This window comes from Geospiza fortis, unplaced genomic scaffold (assembly GCF_000277835.1).
Source record: "Geospiza fortis unplaced genomic scaffold, GeoFor_1.0 scaffold153, whole genome shotgun sequence".
Taxonomy (NCBI): Eukaryota; Metazoa; Chordata; class Aves; order Passeriformes; family Thraupidae; genus Geospiza; species Geospiza fortis.
The window spans coordinates 1,035,960-1,048,731 of NW_005054498.1; the positions used below are offsets into that span (position 1 = coordinate 1,035,960).

General features: G+C 43.9%; 1 protein-coding gene across 2 annotated transcripts in view; it reads right to left on the reverse strand.

Moving 5' to 3' along the window:
* Window positions 1–2,566: 2,566 nt before the first annotated feature.
* The window catches only part of CEP112 (centrosomal protein 112), a 163,048-nt gene continuing 152,842 nt past the window's right edge, over window positions 2,567–12,772 (reverse strand). For both annotated transcript variants that reach the window (XM_031063337.1, XM_014310204.2), the window contains exons 25-27: window positions 6,327–6,428; window positions 3,924–3,983; window positions 2,567–3,010 (exon numbers count right to left, since the gene is read on the reverse strand). In XM_031063337.1, the coding sequence (XP_030919197.1) occupies window positions 2,981–3,010; window positions 3,924–3,983; window positions 6,327–6,428 (192 nt within the window). In that variant the 3' untranslated portion in view covers window positions 2,567–2,980. The remainder of the gene's footprint in view (window positions 3,011–3,923; window positions 3,984–6,326; window positions 6,429–12,772) is intronic.

Below are 12,772 nucleotides of genomic sequence, written 5' to 3' on the forward strand. Positions count from 1 at the left end.
AATCTTTCTAATTCTTCAGTTTGGACTCTAATCCTTACTTGCCACAAAAATGATCAGAGCAGTGTTAACATCTACAAGAGAATTCCACCCAAACTTACATTTAAGTTCTTACAAGGTTCATAAGCAGCCTCAAAGTGGTCCTCAAGCTGTAGTTGATGCTGGAGAGAGTTTCACAAGTTTTGAAACCTGATGGATTCCAGGGCTACAGTTTAAATGAATTCCTTGAATCCTTTATTTGGGCAAAACCGGACAAAGTTAACTTCAGTGTAAGCTTGAGATAACAAGAGAATTAGGACTCACATTGAGTCCTAATTGACCTGATTGACCAACATCTACTTTTCTCAAACTGCTGTATGACCATCAGTGACATCAGCAACCCAATTCCACCAAAAAGAAGGAAATTCAGGAGTTCAAGTAGCAAGAAGAGTGTCCATGTGTTTCTTTATGGATGTACACCCTTTCCAGCTGTCAAAAGCACTAAACCCACACAGATTTAATGGAAAAACACAAGCAGAGAAGCAGAATCAAAGATGCTCATTTCCCTCAGGCACGAGAGGAGCTGCCACTGTCCCCAGCTCTGCTCCTCCTGCAGGGCCCAGCCACAGCTGCCCTGCACCTTTTGGGGTAATGTAGCCATGATATTTTCTGAAAAATCTTTCCTTAGGATTTTTTCTCCTGAGAAGATGAGAGGCCTCAAGAACAAAATGTAAACATTGATTATCTGCTGCTGTAGAATGCAATAGTGGATCTGTGATTGGTCTCATGTGGTTGTTTCTAATTAATGGCCAATCACAGTGAGCTGCCTCAGACTTTCTGTCTGAGACACAAGCTTTTGTTATCATTCCTTCTTTTTCTATTCTTAGCTAGCCTTCTGCTGAAATCCTTTCTTCTATTCTTTTAGTATAGTTTTAATATAATATATATCATAAAATAATAAATCAAGCCTTCTGAAACATGGAGTCAGATCCTCTTCCCTCATCCTAAGACCCCCGTGAACACGGTCACAGGGTAGAAACGTTTTACTGCCCTCAATTAGCTCCATGCATCCCAACAATTCCTGTTCCTCCATCTCCCCGTTCCCTCAGGCCAGGCTTTGTGGCACCTGCCACAGCAGCACCTCCTCCTTTATCAGAGGAACCTTATCTGTAATTAGAAGAATCACTTGTTGATCCAAGGAAGGTGTAAAACCTGCCCAGGCCCTGACAACCAGCAGAGCAGCCAGAGCTGGGGTTTGGCACAGAGCTGCCAGGAGGAGGGGTGGATGGAGCCAGCTTGCCAAAGCCTCTCCTCCTTGATCTTGGTGCCAGGAGCAGATAAGAGCCCAGCTGGTGAGCTGGGACTTGGCAGCACAGCCACCTCCACCAGGGCACTCAGGGGAGAGGGAGCCTCCAAATTCCAGCCAGGCTGTGGCACAGAAGCACTGGTGACACCGTGGTGAGGCAGGAGAGGAGGCCATGCCCACCAGCAGGGTCCCTCTGGTGCTGCCAGGGCCACAGCTGGACTTGGGACAGGAATTTCTGCCTCATTCTCAAGCACTGGGCCTTGATCCCATCAAGACCAGCAGGAACAACAAAGCCAGACCTAAATGCACACGTTCCAAATGTTCCAATGGAAGGCCATGGAGGTACCAGCACTGTCCCATGGCTGGAGACAGGGCCAGCTCTGAGGGCTGACCACGTCCTTCAGCTTCCCACTGCCCCTCAAAGCTCACCCCAGAAAACACAGCTACATCTACCACAGTACTCAGGGGAAAGGAAACCTCCAAATTCCAGCCAGGCTGTGGCACAGAAGCACTGGTGACACCGTGGTGGGGCAGGAGAGGAGGCCATCCCCACCAGCAGGGTCCCTGTGGTGCTGCCAGGGCCACAGCTGGACTTGGGACGGGAATTTCTGCCTCATTCTCAAGCCCTGGGCCTTGAACCCAACAGCACCAGCGGGAGCAACAAAGCCAGACCTAAATGCACACGTTCCAAATGTTCCAATGGAAGGCCATGGAGGTACCAGCACTGTCCCATGGCTGGAGACAGGGCCAGCTCTGAGGCCTGACCACACTGCCCCTCAAAGCTCACCTCAGAAAACACAGCTGCCTCCACCACGGCACTCAGGGGAGAGGGAGCCTCCAAATTCCACCCAGGCTGTGGCACAGGAGCACTGGTGAGCTTGGAACATTCCAAATGTGGAAGGCCATGGAGGTACCAGCACTGTCCCATGGCTGGAGAAAGGGCCAGCTCTGAGGGCTGACCACACTGCCCCGCAAAGCTCAGCCCAGAAAACGCTCTGGAATCTCCTCAGACTTCCTGGGATTGTCACATCCCCACGTGGCACCAAGGCCACATCACCCTGACTCTTTTCCAGCTCTGTTATCAGCCCATGAGGAAAGAATTCCCTGTGCCCAGAGTATCCAACCCCACCAACAGCCAGAGCTGCCTGCAGTGCTGCTCTTATCCTTGTGCCAAAGAATCCCTTCAAACACAGCACAAATTCCATTACAAAGCCACACAAAACCCCCCTGGCTACTGAGGTGAGTGAGATGCTCAAGCAGGACAATAATGTCAAAACAAAAAGATAAGAAAATAATGATATTTTAATATTATGTAAACACATGGACACAGAAGAATGTCAAAATATGTTAAAATATCTTGGACAATAATAATAATAATAGAAAATGGGGTTTTCTTCATGTTTAAAAGTGAAAAAAACGGTATTGGGAAGGAATAACAAAAATATTAGTAGAGCAAAGCCTACTTGCTTGGTAAGCAAGCTCAGTGTGGCGTCAAACCGTGTATCAAAAGCATAAATCTCTAATAAAATAATGATAAAAAAATAATGGAAGGAAGATACAACAAAATCCATGCTGGCATGAGCTATGAATATGTTTTCATGAAGTTCATTTTTTTTTTGTGCTAACAAAAGAACCACTAATCTTTATAATTTACAAGAGCCAAATCTTCAAACCTATTCAAAGCAGTCCATTTGGCAATCACAGAGATCCCACCGGTCCATCAGCTACCTGAAAAGGAAGAGATTTTTGTCAGTTACACCTCATTATTTTTATTATAGAAACACAACAGGCTAAAAGCAGGGCTGGGTCCAGTGGGCAGTGGGTCTGGAGCTTTCTATTTATCTCACAAAGTTACCTATGCTGGACTTATTACCAAGGATCTATTTTCAGTTTCCAGCTAGCTTTAGCTAATTCCTGTTAACAAATAATTCAGGATTAATAGTTTCACCAACTCTCACACTGCTAACCTTCTCACAGTTACTTAAATATCACAAATGCTGACACTATTTTTACGAGCACACATTCTTAGCTGCAGAAACCCTCATGTGAGATATGAAACACCATCAATGTCTATAAATACAGTAAAGATGGAGTGGTTTTCCTAGGAAGGTTCCTTGTACTCACCTCTCCACGTGAATCACTTACTCTAAAGGCACAGCCAGGCTTTTTATGGCTGCAGCACTTGCCATAATTTATATTGGAGGGTGTAAACCTCTCAAAGAAAAAAAAAAAAAAAGAAAAAAGAAGCTCAGGCTCGTGGAGATCCGGTGCTTTGAAGATGTGATCTGTAATATTCTGCCTTGCATCATTGTTTTCCATCTTTAAAGGAGGTGGCATCACCGCAGCTGTGCAGGAGCCTCACCCTCGACATGCAGGCAAAGCCCAGACTTGCAGAGCACCTGCAGCTCCTCTAATCCTGCCCTAGCACTTCTGACTAAGCACTGGGGAGAACTTCTCAGATGCTTGTTTACTGAAAATGAGGAGCTTTTCAAACTGCACCCATGTTGGAGGGTTTGAGTTGAGGTGTAAAACTTCAAGCACTGGGACCCACGGGTGTGAATGATACAAATTGATCAGGATGTGAATGGTACAAGTTGATCAGGGTGTGAATGGTACAAATTGATCAAAGATAAGCCCGTACTTTTTTGGCGTTGCAGTCGTTCGGGTCTTCCTGGAGGACTCTTTTCTGCAGAAAACTTACCTGTAAAATACATCCCACATGAAAACAGGGTACAAAATTCCAATCAATATATTTGTGCTCATTTCATAAAAGGAATTTTTCTGGTCTCTCCTGCCTAAATAACATGCAGTAACACTTTAGCTGTGTAGAAGAATTTAATATTTAATAGAAGACTGTTCTCTTGGCTTCCCTGGCTCTGCTCTCTGGCTGTGCACTCTTCACTCCTTCAGGAACAGAGTCAAACCAGTTGTTAAACCCAGCTGGTGGCACCATCTGGGTTGTGCAAGGCCTTGGGAGCTCCCATTCTCCTGGGATTCCTGTGCTCTGATCCCTGCACTTCTGCTCTTGTGATGGAGGTACTCACCTGTTCCCCAAGTGTATGAGAATTAATGCTTATTATCACACTGCATCCCTCCAGGAGGAGACAACCAGGCAGCAAACCCTTTATATTTAGCAACACATTTAGAAAACTTCACCCAAGCCTCAAGTATTTTCATTTTCTGCTGTTTATTTTTATCCCCGCGCGGTGCTTTTACCCAGCCTATCCTCTTCATCCTCCTCCAACAAATAAATAATCCTGACAGGTGCAGGGATTCCAGTGCCCTTCTTGTCTGATGTTTTCAAACAGGAATTTCAACAATTTTCAAAGAGCAGGACACCTGTGCTTCAGAGAGAGCCCAGCTCCCCGAGCGGTGTCCGACGGCAGCGCGCGCGGGAGCACAGCCAGCAGCGATGGATTTCTGGGAGAGCACCCAGGTTTTCATGTGTGCAGTTACTTCTGCTCCTTTGAAATGCTGCTGCTGCTGCTTACAGAAGCTCTGCAGGTGGATATCAGATTCTACTTTTTTAAAATTTTTTTAAACTCATTGAAAGGTGTGGTGTTAGCTCAGAGTGATGCTTCCCTACCAGGTAGTGCTGAGAGTACTTTTAGGAGTCTTTAAACATAACTTTTTACTACCAACTGGAAATAGATCTCCCCAATAGACCCTTAACTCTTTATTTCCCACAACTATTTAAATGAGAAAGAGCATCACTTCCTTTAGGGATCCTCTGAGGTGGAAGCAGACAGAATGTTTACAGCCAGAGTGTTGAAGTTGCGTCACTCCTTGCACGTGAAATGTTGAGTTTCCACTGTCAAAATTTCCTACTTCCATTGAAGGTGGCCTCTGCCAGGGGAAGTGTCTCATGCAGAGCAAAATATGGTATGGAATAACTATTATGCATTGCAAAGAGAAAAAAAGGGGGAAAATCCCCAAATACATGAAATTACCAATCATCTCCATAGAGGAGGTTGTGTAGGAAAGAGAAATGAGATGTTATAGATCAATAACTTCTTGGAAAATGGTCCTGAAAATTGGCACAAGGATGTGATGATAACGTGATAATAACTTTTACTCTGTTGTCCTCAGGTTTCTGCTCTTCCCAGAGCTCAGGGCAGCTCTGAGCCACCAGCTTGGCACTGTCCTAGTCCCAGTTCTTCCCTTCAGCCAGGACAAATCCCAGGTCCCAGACCCCACATCCCAGATCCCACATCCCAGTCCTTCCCAGCTCAGTTACATGCACAGTCCTGCAAACACAGGTGGCATTTTCCTTGCATTCCCATGATTCCACAGCTATGATCACCCTTCTTTATGGCTATTTATCCTTCCTCACTGCAGTTCAGGCAATGATGACATTTTGTTTTCCTCCAGCTCCCAATATTCTGATTAGAAAAGCCCCAAATAACTTCTGTGGGAACCATGTGCAAAGAACACATCCAATTCACCAGCAGTTCCCTATTTCCAATGACATTTGGATATTCCTATTAGGAAATTTAATAGTCTAGTTCATAGAAATCATACTGATTCTGCAGAAGAACGGGTGGTCAGCAGTGTTCAAGACAAAACATTACAGAGATTCTTTATATAGGAAAATGTGAAAATATCACAATGATAATTTAGACAATTACCTTAAAAAATATCCAATTTGCTTTATTACATAGGCTGGAAAGAAAATAAAATTATTTCTAATCCTCTTCTTTACCCTTTATAGGCAGCCTTTAAATGATTCCTTCAGGAGAAACAGCATAAAGACATGAAAGATAACTCTGAGCTGCATCTGAAAGGCTGGGGAAAAACCCCTAACACTGAATAAAGCCCAGCTTTTCCTGGAAGAAAAGTCTGGGATCAAAAAATACAATATGGTAGCTGTCAAACTGGAGGAGAAAAGTTTTGTGAAATATAACACTGAGAAGCATGTGAGCACTGCCATAATTTGGTTTTGACATTTATTCAGTATTTTTGGCTAAATTTCAGATGGTCATAACCTCCTGTCTAGAAGAGATGGCTTTTATCCAGCCTAAAATGCTGAAGAATAAGAATTTACCTGAGATTTTAAAGATGAAATGGTGTCTTCAAATTCCTTTCTGGTAGATGCTGGCAGCAGCCCTTTGAGTATTTTTTGATATTCTTCTCGTATAGTAACCAACTGTAACAGAATAAAGAGAAATTTATATAGAGATGGCTGCTCTTAGGTACTGTAAATTTTTTTGTTTCTTTTGCCCAAATTGGAGGTCAAATAAACACAGAATTAATTGTGCTATCAAAAGGGAGTGTGAAGAAAGATCAGCAAAGACCTGTAAAGAACAAAAGAGGGAAAAGAGACAAAGAAAGGCAAAAGAAAACATAAGAATAAAAATATATATGGAGGGGGGAAAAAGGAGAAAAGAACATGGTCTGAAGAAGCAATAATCATTTTTAAATCCATCTGAACTGAGCATTTATACAGGCACATCTTGCAAATTGACAGTCAGAAGTTTTCTGTTTGTCTTTGGTGGCATCTGAACCAGGTCAGGGGGGTGACACTTGTCCCTTGCTCCCTTAGACAAGGTGAGTTACTGCTTTCCAAGATAAAATTTACAACATTTCTCAACTTTTAGGTGCTTTTGTGGACTTTTATTATTATTATTCACCCTGCAACTATTTTTCATTGCACTTTGTGTCTTCCTCAGCTTCATGGAGACTACAGATCTTTCAATGAGCAGATTTGAGCATCTTAGACCCCAAAACAAGGAGGTTTGAATACTGGGAAATTTTCATCTACAACTTTATTTAACAGATGCTGAGTAAACAGGAGTTACAGAGTTACATGAAGAGGGATCAGGTGGAAGGTTTGTGCTTCTTATCTCTCCAGAATGGTTGGATTTGGTGAGTTTTGACCTGGGATAATTTGGGGAGTGTGGTTCAGGCCAGCCCATCACGTTCCCACTTGGCTGAATCAGGGCCTCACATCTGTACTTCACTCCCAATAGGATTAACTGCTTAACTCAAATTAAGCAAGGACTTGGGTGTTTTTCTGGATTAGCAGCTGAATATGTAAATAAAGGATCAAAGGGCTTCGATATCAGATTAACTCATAAAATATCTTGAAACTTTCAAGCGGAATCTCTTTTTCTTTTCCGGTTTTTTGTTCCCAAATGGCTGAACTCCACCACTGCAACCACAAATCCAACCCTCAACCTCACACCTGAGGAAGCCACGAGTTCCAAATCCCAGCTCCCAGAGCTTCCAGAGGAGAGAACCCGAGTTCATCCCGGCACCATCCCATGGGAAAAGCAGCTCCCGCCAGAACCTGCATTATGCAGCGTGCAATTATCAATACAAAAGGAATAAAACAATCTGATGAAACGTTAGGAAAATTCTCCCCCTGAGTCACCCCGACAGGCAGGAGGAATTGCCAAATCTCTATGCAAATGGGCAATTAGAGGCTTTCCTTGGGAACTGCAAAGAAGTGATGCCACTATGCAAATCTGAAGGGGAAAAAAAAAAGGAGGTGAGACAGGAAACCTCGTTTGAACTCTGCTTGTGTAAAAGCCAGCGATCAAAATTTATGTTTTTGAGAGCTACACCAATAAATTCATGCTACTATTTCTATCAAGGCCTCCAAAGTTATGCATAAGTGGTCTGCCAGGATAAATATTTTCTGAGCCAACAGCTCATTTGGGTGGGGACCTTGATAGAGCAGAAACATATATTTCAGTTGATTCAACTTGTTCCATTTATTCTTGGTGAGACGAGACCAGAAACAGGCAGCCAGAGCAGCAAAATGCTTTTATTTCCTGAATTTTGATTAATAACAATCTATTTAATGGGTAAGAGGACCTGGATGATCACCTGGCCAATATGCAGATGTAACAGAAGTTTTAATACAGCTCTGTGAGGGAAATAATAATTTTCTAATTGTGCAAGAGTTTTCTTGCAACCAGCTCACTGGTTTTAACAGTTTAATCTGGAGTTGTCCTCTAAATAAATGCTTTCACAATGCTGGGAACATTTGTTATTAACTTTGGATCATTCCCTTTTGACAAAGGTGTTTCTTGGAAAGCCAGGAAGAAATATTGCATGGTGCTTTGAAGTATGGAGATATCTTACAGGGTCAGCTGAGAATGGAGAGAGAAAATGAGAACCAAGCCCTGGTAGCTGCAGTCTGGCTTGGGACTGAGCCCTTACTCTGTTTCAGAGACAAGACATGCACTTTTTTTTTGCAGTGAAACCTGTTCTTTTGGATACAATTCCAATTTGTTTGAGCAGACAAAACATGCTACTTTCAGCTCTGCTCACTGCTAATTGCATCACAATAAGATGAAAATAAGTGCCCAGCTGTTTCCTGCTGTGTTATGGTAAACAACCTGCTGGTATTTTTGGCTCAAGTCACTATCAAGGTTTATTGACCCAAGAGATTAAAATAGTGCATGGCAAAAATCTAAATCACTTCTTACAACTGAAAAATAACATCCAGTGGGCTAATGGGTACTCATTTTAATGGCAGAAAGTTTTTATTTTTTAACACTTATTTTTCACCAACGAAAGCTATGTCTGCAGGGATAGGTTTTTTTCTGCCTTAAAGGCTTTTTTGTTCTTTTATAGCCTCAAGCTGCCTCCCTAGGATCCACAAATACTGTGTCTCCTCTTGCACACTTGAGGGACGTTTAAAATTGCAATTCTTCATCCCTCAGGAGGGCTTTAGTCAGCTGGATGAGGATGGCTCTATTTCATTTACTTGTGTTCATTTTTCTTCAGTCCTGAGAAAGTTTTTTTTCTTTTTCTTTGAAAATTCATTTTGGTGAGCTGATTTAATCCATGAACCCCCAGGAAGGTTTTATAGCTTTTAATATTAAGCTGCCACACTGGTCTTTGTTTATTCAGGTTGGTGGCTAATATATGAGGTTTGGAGTTTGACCATCAATCATCTTTGGTGTCAGCAGAAAGCTGAAGTTGTCACACGTAGCTCATGTGTGCTTGGTCACCTGGGAAATCAGTTAAAAAAAAAGAGATAAATAGTGACACAATTATATAAAGTGATGCAAAAATGGGACTTGGAGTTTCACAGACTACACTGAAATTGTGTCGGGCATTGACCATTCTCAAAGAGAGAAAAGTTGGGTTTGATGCCCAGAAGAGAAATACACAAACCTGAGCTTTCCACACCAACCAACCTCGTGCTTATCAGCACAATCTCAGAATTGTTTAGGTTGGAAAAAGCCTTTAAGGTCAAGTCCAACCATGAAGCAGCACTGCCAAGGTCCCTCAGCACCATGTCCACACATCTCTGCAATCCCACCAGGGATGGTGGTGACCACTTCCCTGGGCTCTGCTGCAGAATCTCCTTTCTTCCTGAAAGGTGCCTGTGCTCAGCTGGGGCTGGGCTCTTTCTCCAGCAGCACTGACACAACCAGAGCACACAGCCTCGAGCTGCACCAAGGGAAATACAGGCTGGACAGCAGGGGAAAGTGTTTTACACAAAGGGTGATAAAGTTCTGGAATGTTCTGCCCGGGGAGGTGGTGGAGTCCCCATCCCTGGGTGTGTTTAACAAAGCCTGGATGTGGCACTGGGGGCCAGGGTTTGGGTGAGGGGCTGGGGCTGGGCTGGACTCGATGGTCTTGGAGGTCTCTGACAACCTGAGGATTCTGTGAATTCTGTGATTCTGTGAAATCAGCTTCAATTTTTTACTGGTCCCCAGAGTCTTCTGCTGGCACAGCTCAGTTCTGCAGCCACCCATCTTCTCTACAAACCTCAGAGGGATGTTTGGGGCTGGGTTAGGAGCAGGTGGGAACACAGGAACATTGGCTCCACTAGCTCCTCTCTGTGCTCCAGTCTCTCTCCTTCCTTTCTGAAAGAAACAACCCAAGCACATCCAGGAGAAATGCAGCATCTTCAAGGTGACCAGATGAATTTCAGCCACGTGCTGCCACCAGCCTGCAGAGCACAGGGTGTTCTGTGTCTCGTCCATGCTCTCCACCAGATCCTGCTCAGGTTCCCAGCACCCAACTCTTCCCTCCTGACATCCCACAGCTCTGTGATGCTGAGTTCATCCCGGCTGCAAAATACCCATCTCACAAAAAACCAAAAAATCCAAAATTCCGAAGCCCCAAACAAATACAATCTTCTCCAGACCTTCCAGCTGTAAATGGCTTTATCAGAACCAGGAGAGCATAAGGAAACTGCAAAAGAAACTCTGAAGTAAATGAAGGGACCACAGAAAGTTGTTGAAGCTCCTTTAAGAAAAAAATCTTGTCTTGAAGGGCATGAAGTTAATTTTGTGTTTATGTCAGATAAGAATCAAAAGACAGTTGCCTTAACCAGGGTGTTGTGGCTTTTTTAGTATTTTAATTTCTGCCCGTCCATAATATTTATGCAGCATGATGTGTGCCAGGGAATACTAGGATAGTGACCAAAAGGCATAATTCGAATCTTTTAGTTGTTATCAAATTTTCTCCATGTTTCAGGGTGGATAAGATGAGAAAAGTTATTTCTTGTCTCTCCGAAGTAGTTTCCTATATCAACAGTTGTGTGCTATAATGCTGTTTAAGAGAAAAAGCCTCTTTAAAAAGGTTATGGATCTGTTCTGCAACATCTCTGAACGGAGACAGGAAAGATCTGCTGCAATAAATATGAAGACAGGTGAGGGTTCCAAACAGGTAAAAATAACCCCTTCAGTCATAGGGAGATAATTTAATCTCAGAATAAAGTCTTCTTCTTCTAAATGAAGGTGGTAGTAGTAGTAGTAGTAGTAGTAATAATAATAATAATAATAATAGTAATAATAATAATCCCTCATAGGTCAGCTTCATTCAGGTGAAGGAATTTTCTGAAAGCACTGTGAAAAGGGCAAGTGAAGGACAAAATATTACAATGCCATCCCAATTTAAAAAAAAACCCTAATCAATAGAAAAGCCAACCAAAAGAATAAAAACCAAAATGCAAGCAAAAAACCAATCCAACATGCAAAGAATGATTAATCACTTGTTTGTGTGCTCCCTAATTGCAGGGACTCCTCCTTTGCTTTTCAGCACTCCTGAAGTCTAAGTGAGCACAGCTCCACTCCTACAAAACCTCTGTGGGTCCAGATGTGCCCCTTCTTCCCTCAGCTGGCCTGGGGGACGCTGAACAATGTCCCCAACCCAGGAGCAAACCAACCAAAATTGGCAATTTCCTTAAATTTCAGACCCCTCCGGCCTCTGTTGTAAGAGAACATTGAACTGGAGCTTGAAATCTTCTGAAATGATTTTTCCTAAGGAAGAATCCAGTGATGTAGCAATTGTTTCAGAGAAGACCAAGGTCTGCACATTTGTCTTTTCAGAAAATCACCAAACACGAATATCCGCCGCTTTCCAGTCTGGTTCCAGGCAGAGGGAATTTTGACTCTCCCTGTGCAAGGGCTGTTGAAATATGGCTCTCCCAGATCTGGAGGAACAGCATGCAACTCGATACAAATGTTCTCGAGTTCTTAAGAAAAGTAATGAATGCCATAAATCCCACGGATTTGGCTCAGCTGAAAACAGCGACCGGGCGAGATCAGCTGAGCGAGTTATTTTGTCAAGTGAACACCATGTTGCTCTCCACTGCGAAAATCCTGCTGGATCACCTCCCCTGTCCTGACAGTTCCAACAAAAGATAAATTGGTGGCATAGCCGTCCCCTTTGTGTGTCTGTCTGTAGCCAGTAAACCATCCCAGCATCCAAGACATTTTTGCCTTGTTGTTTTGCTGACCCACGGGGACCTCCAGCCCTGCTGAGCTCCACGCTGGGCACTGAGTTTGCTGCTCCAGGTCATTTTTTTTTCTTTTCCCAACCTGCATCCAAGTGGCCTTGTTACTTCAGTGGCTTGTGTTTCCATCTCTCTTTTCTTGAACAAGATCTCCCACCTGGAAAATCCTCTGATTGTAGTTAAGCAATCTGAGTCCATGTAATTCATAGCTGCAAAAGAAGCTTTTGGAAAAAAAACCCACCAGTGGGCTGCATATGGCAAGAACAGCATTCCTGGGACTACACGACTTGGAGAGGAATAAAAGCTTTCACTGTCAACACCACGGAACAACCAGGAATGCTGTGGCTAGAAAATTCACGCCGTTCCCTCAGCCTCCCCCTCTCCAGGGCTCTGCTATTGTTCCAGCTGGGATTTGGAGGATCCTGGACTTATTTTCTTCTCCTTCCAGATGACTCATGGCAGATGCCATCTTTGTTCCCCCAGCTCTCTTCCCCTCAGCTCCTGTCACTGCCGTCCCTTTGCTGGCCCAGGAGGTTGGGATGGCAGCAGGAGGGCTGTCCCCTCCACAGGGTGAGGGGGACACGGGGGGACACCCCACTGACACCCCCTGATCCAGAGGAACCAGCCCCAAACCAGCCCAGCTGCTCCCCAGCGCTGCTGGGCCAAAGCTGAGAACATGGAAAACACAGAATATTCTGGGCTGGAAAAGGCCCACAAGGATCCCCACGTCCAACACATGGGGTTCACTTCTGCCTCTGGCCATTCCTCGTGCACTATCAGGATAA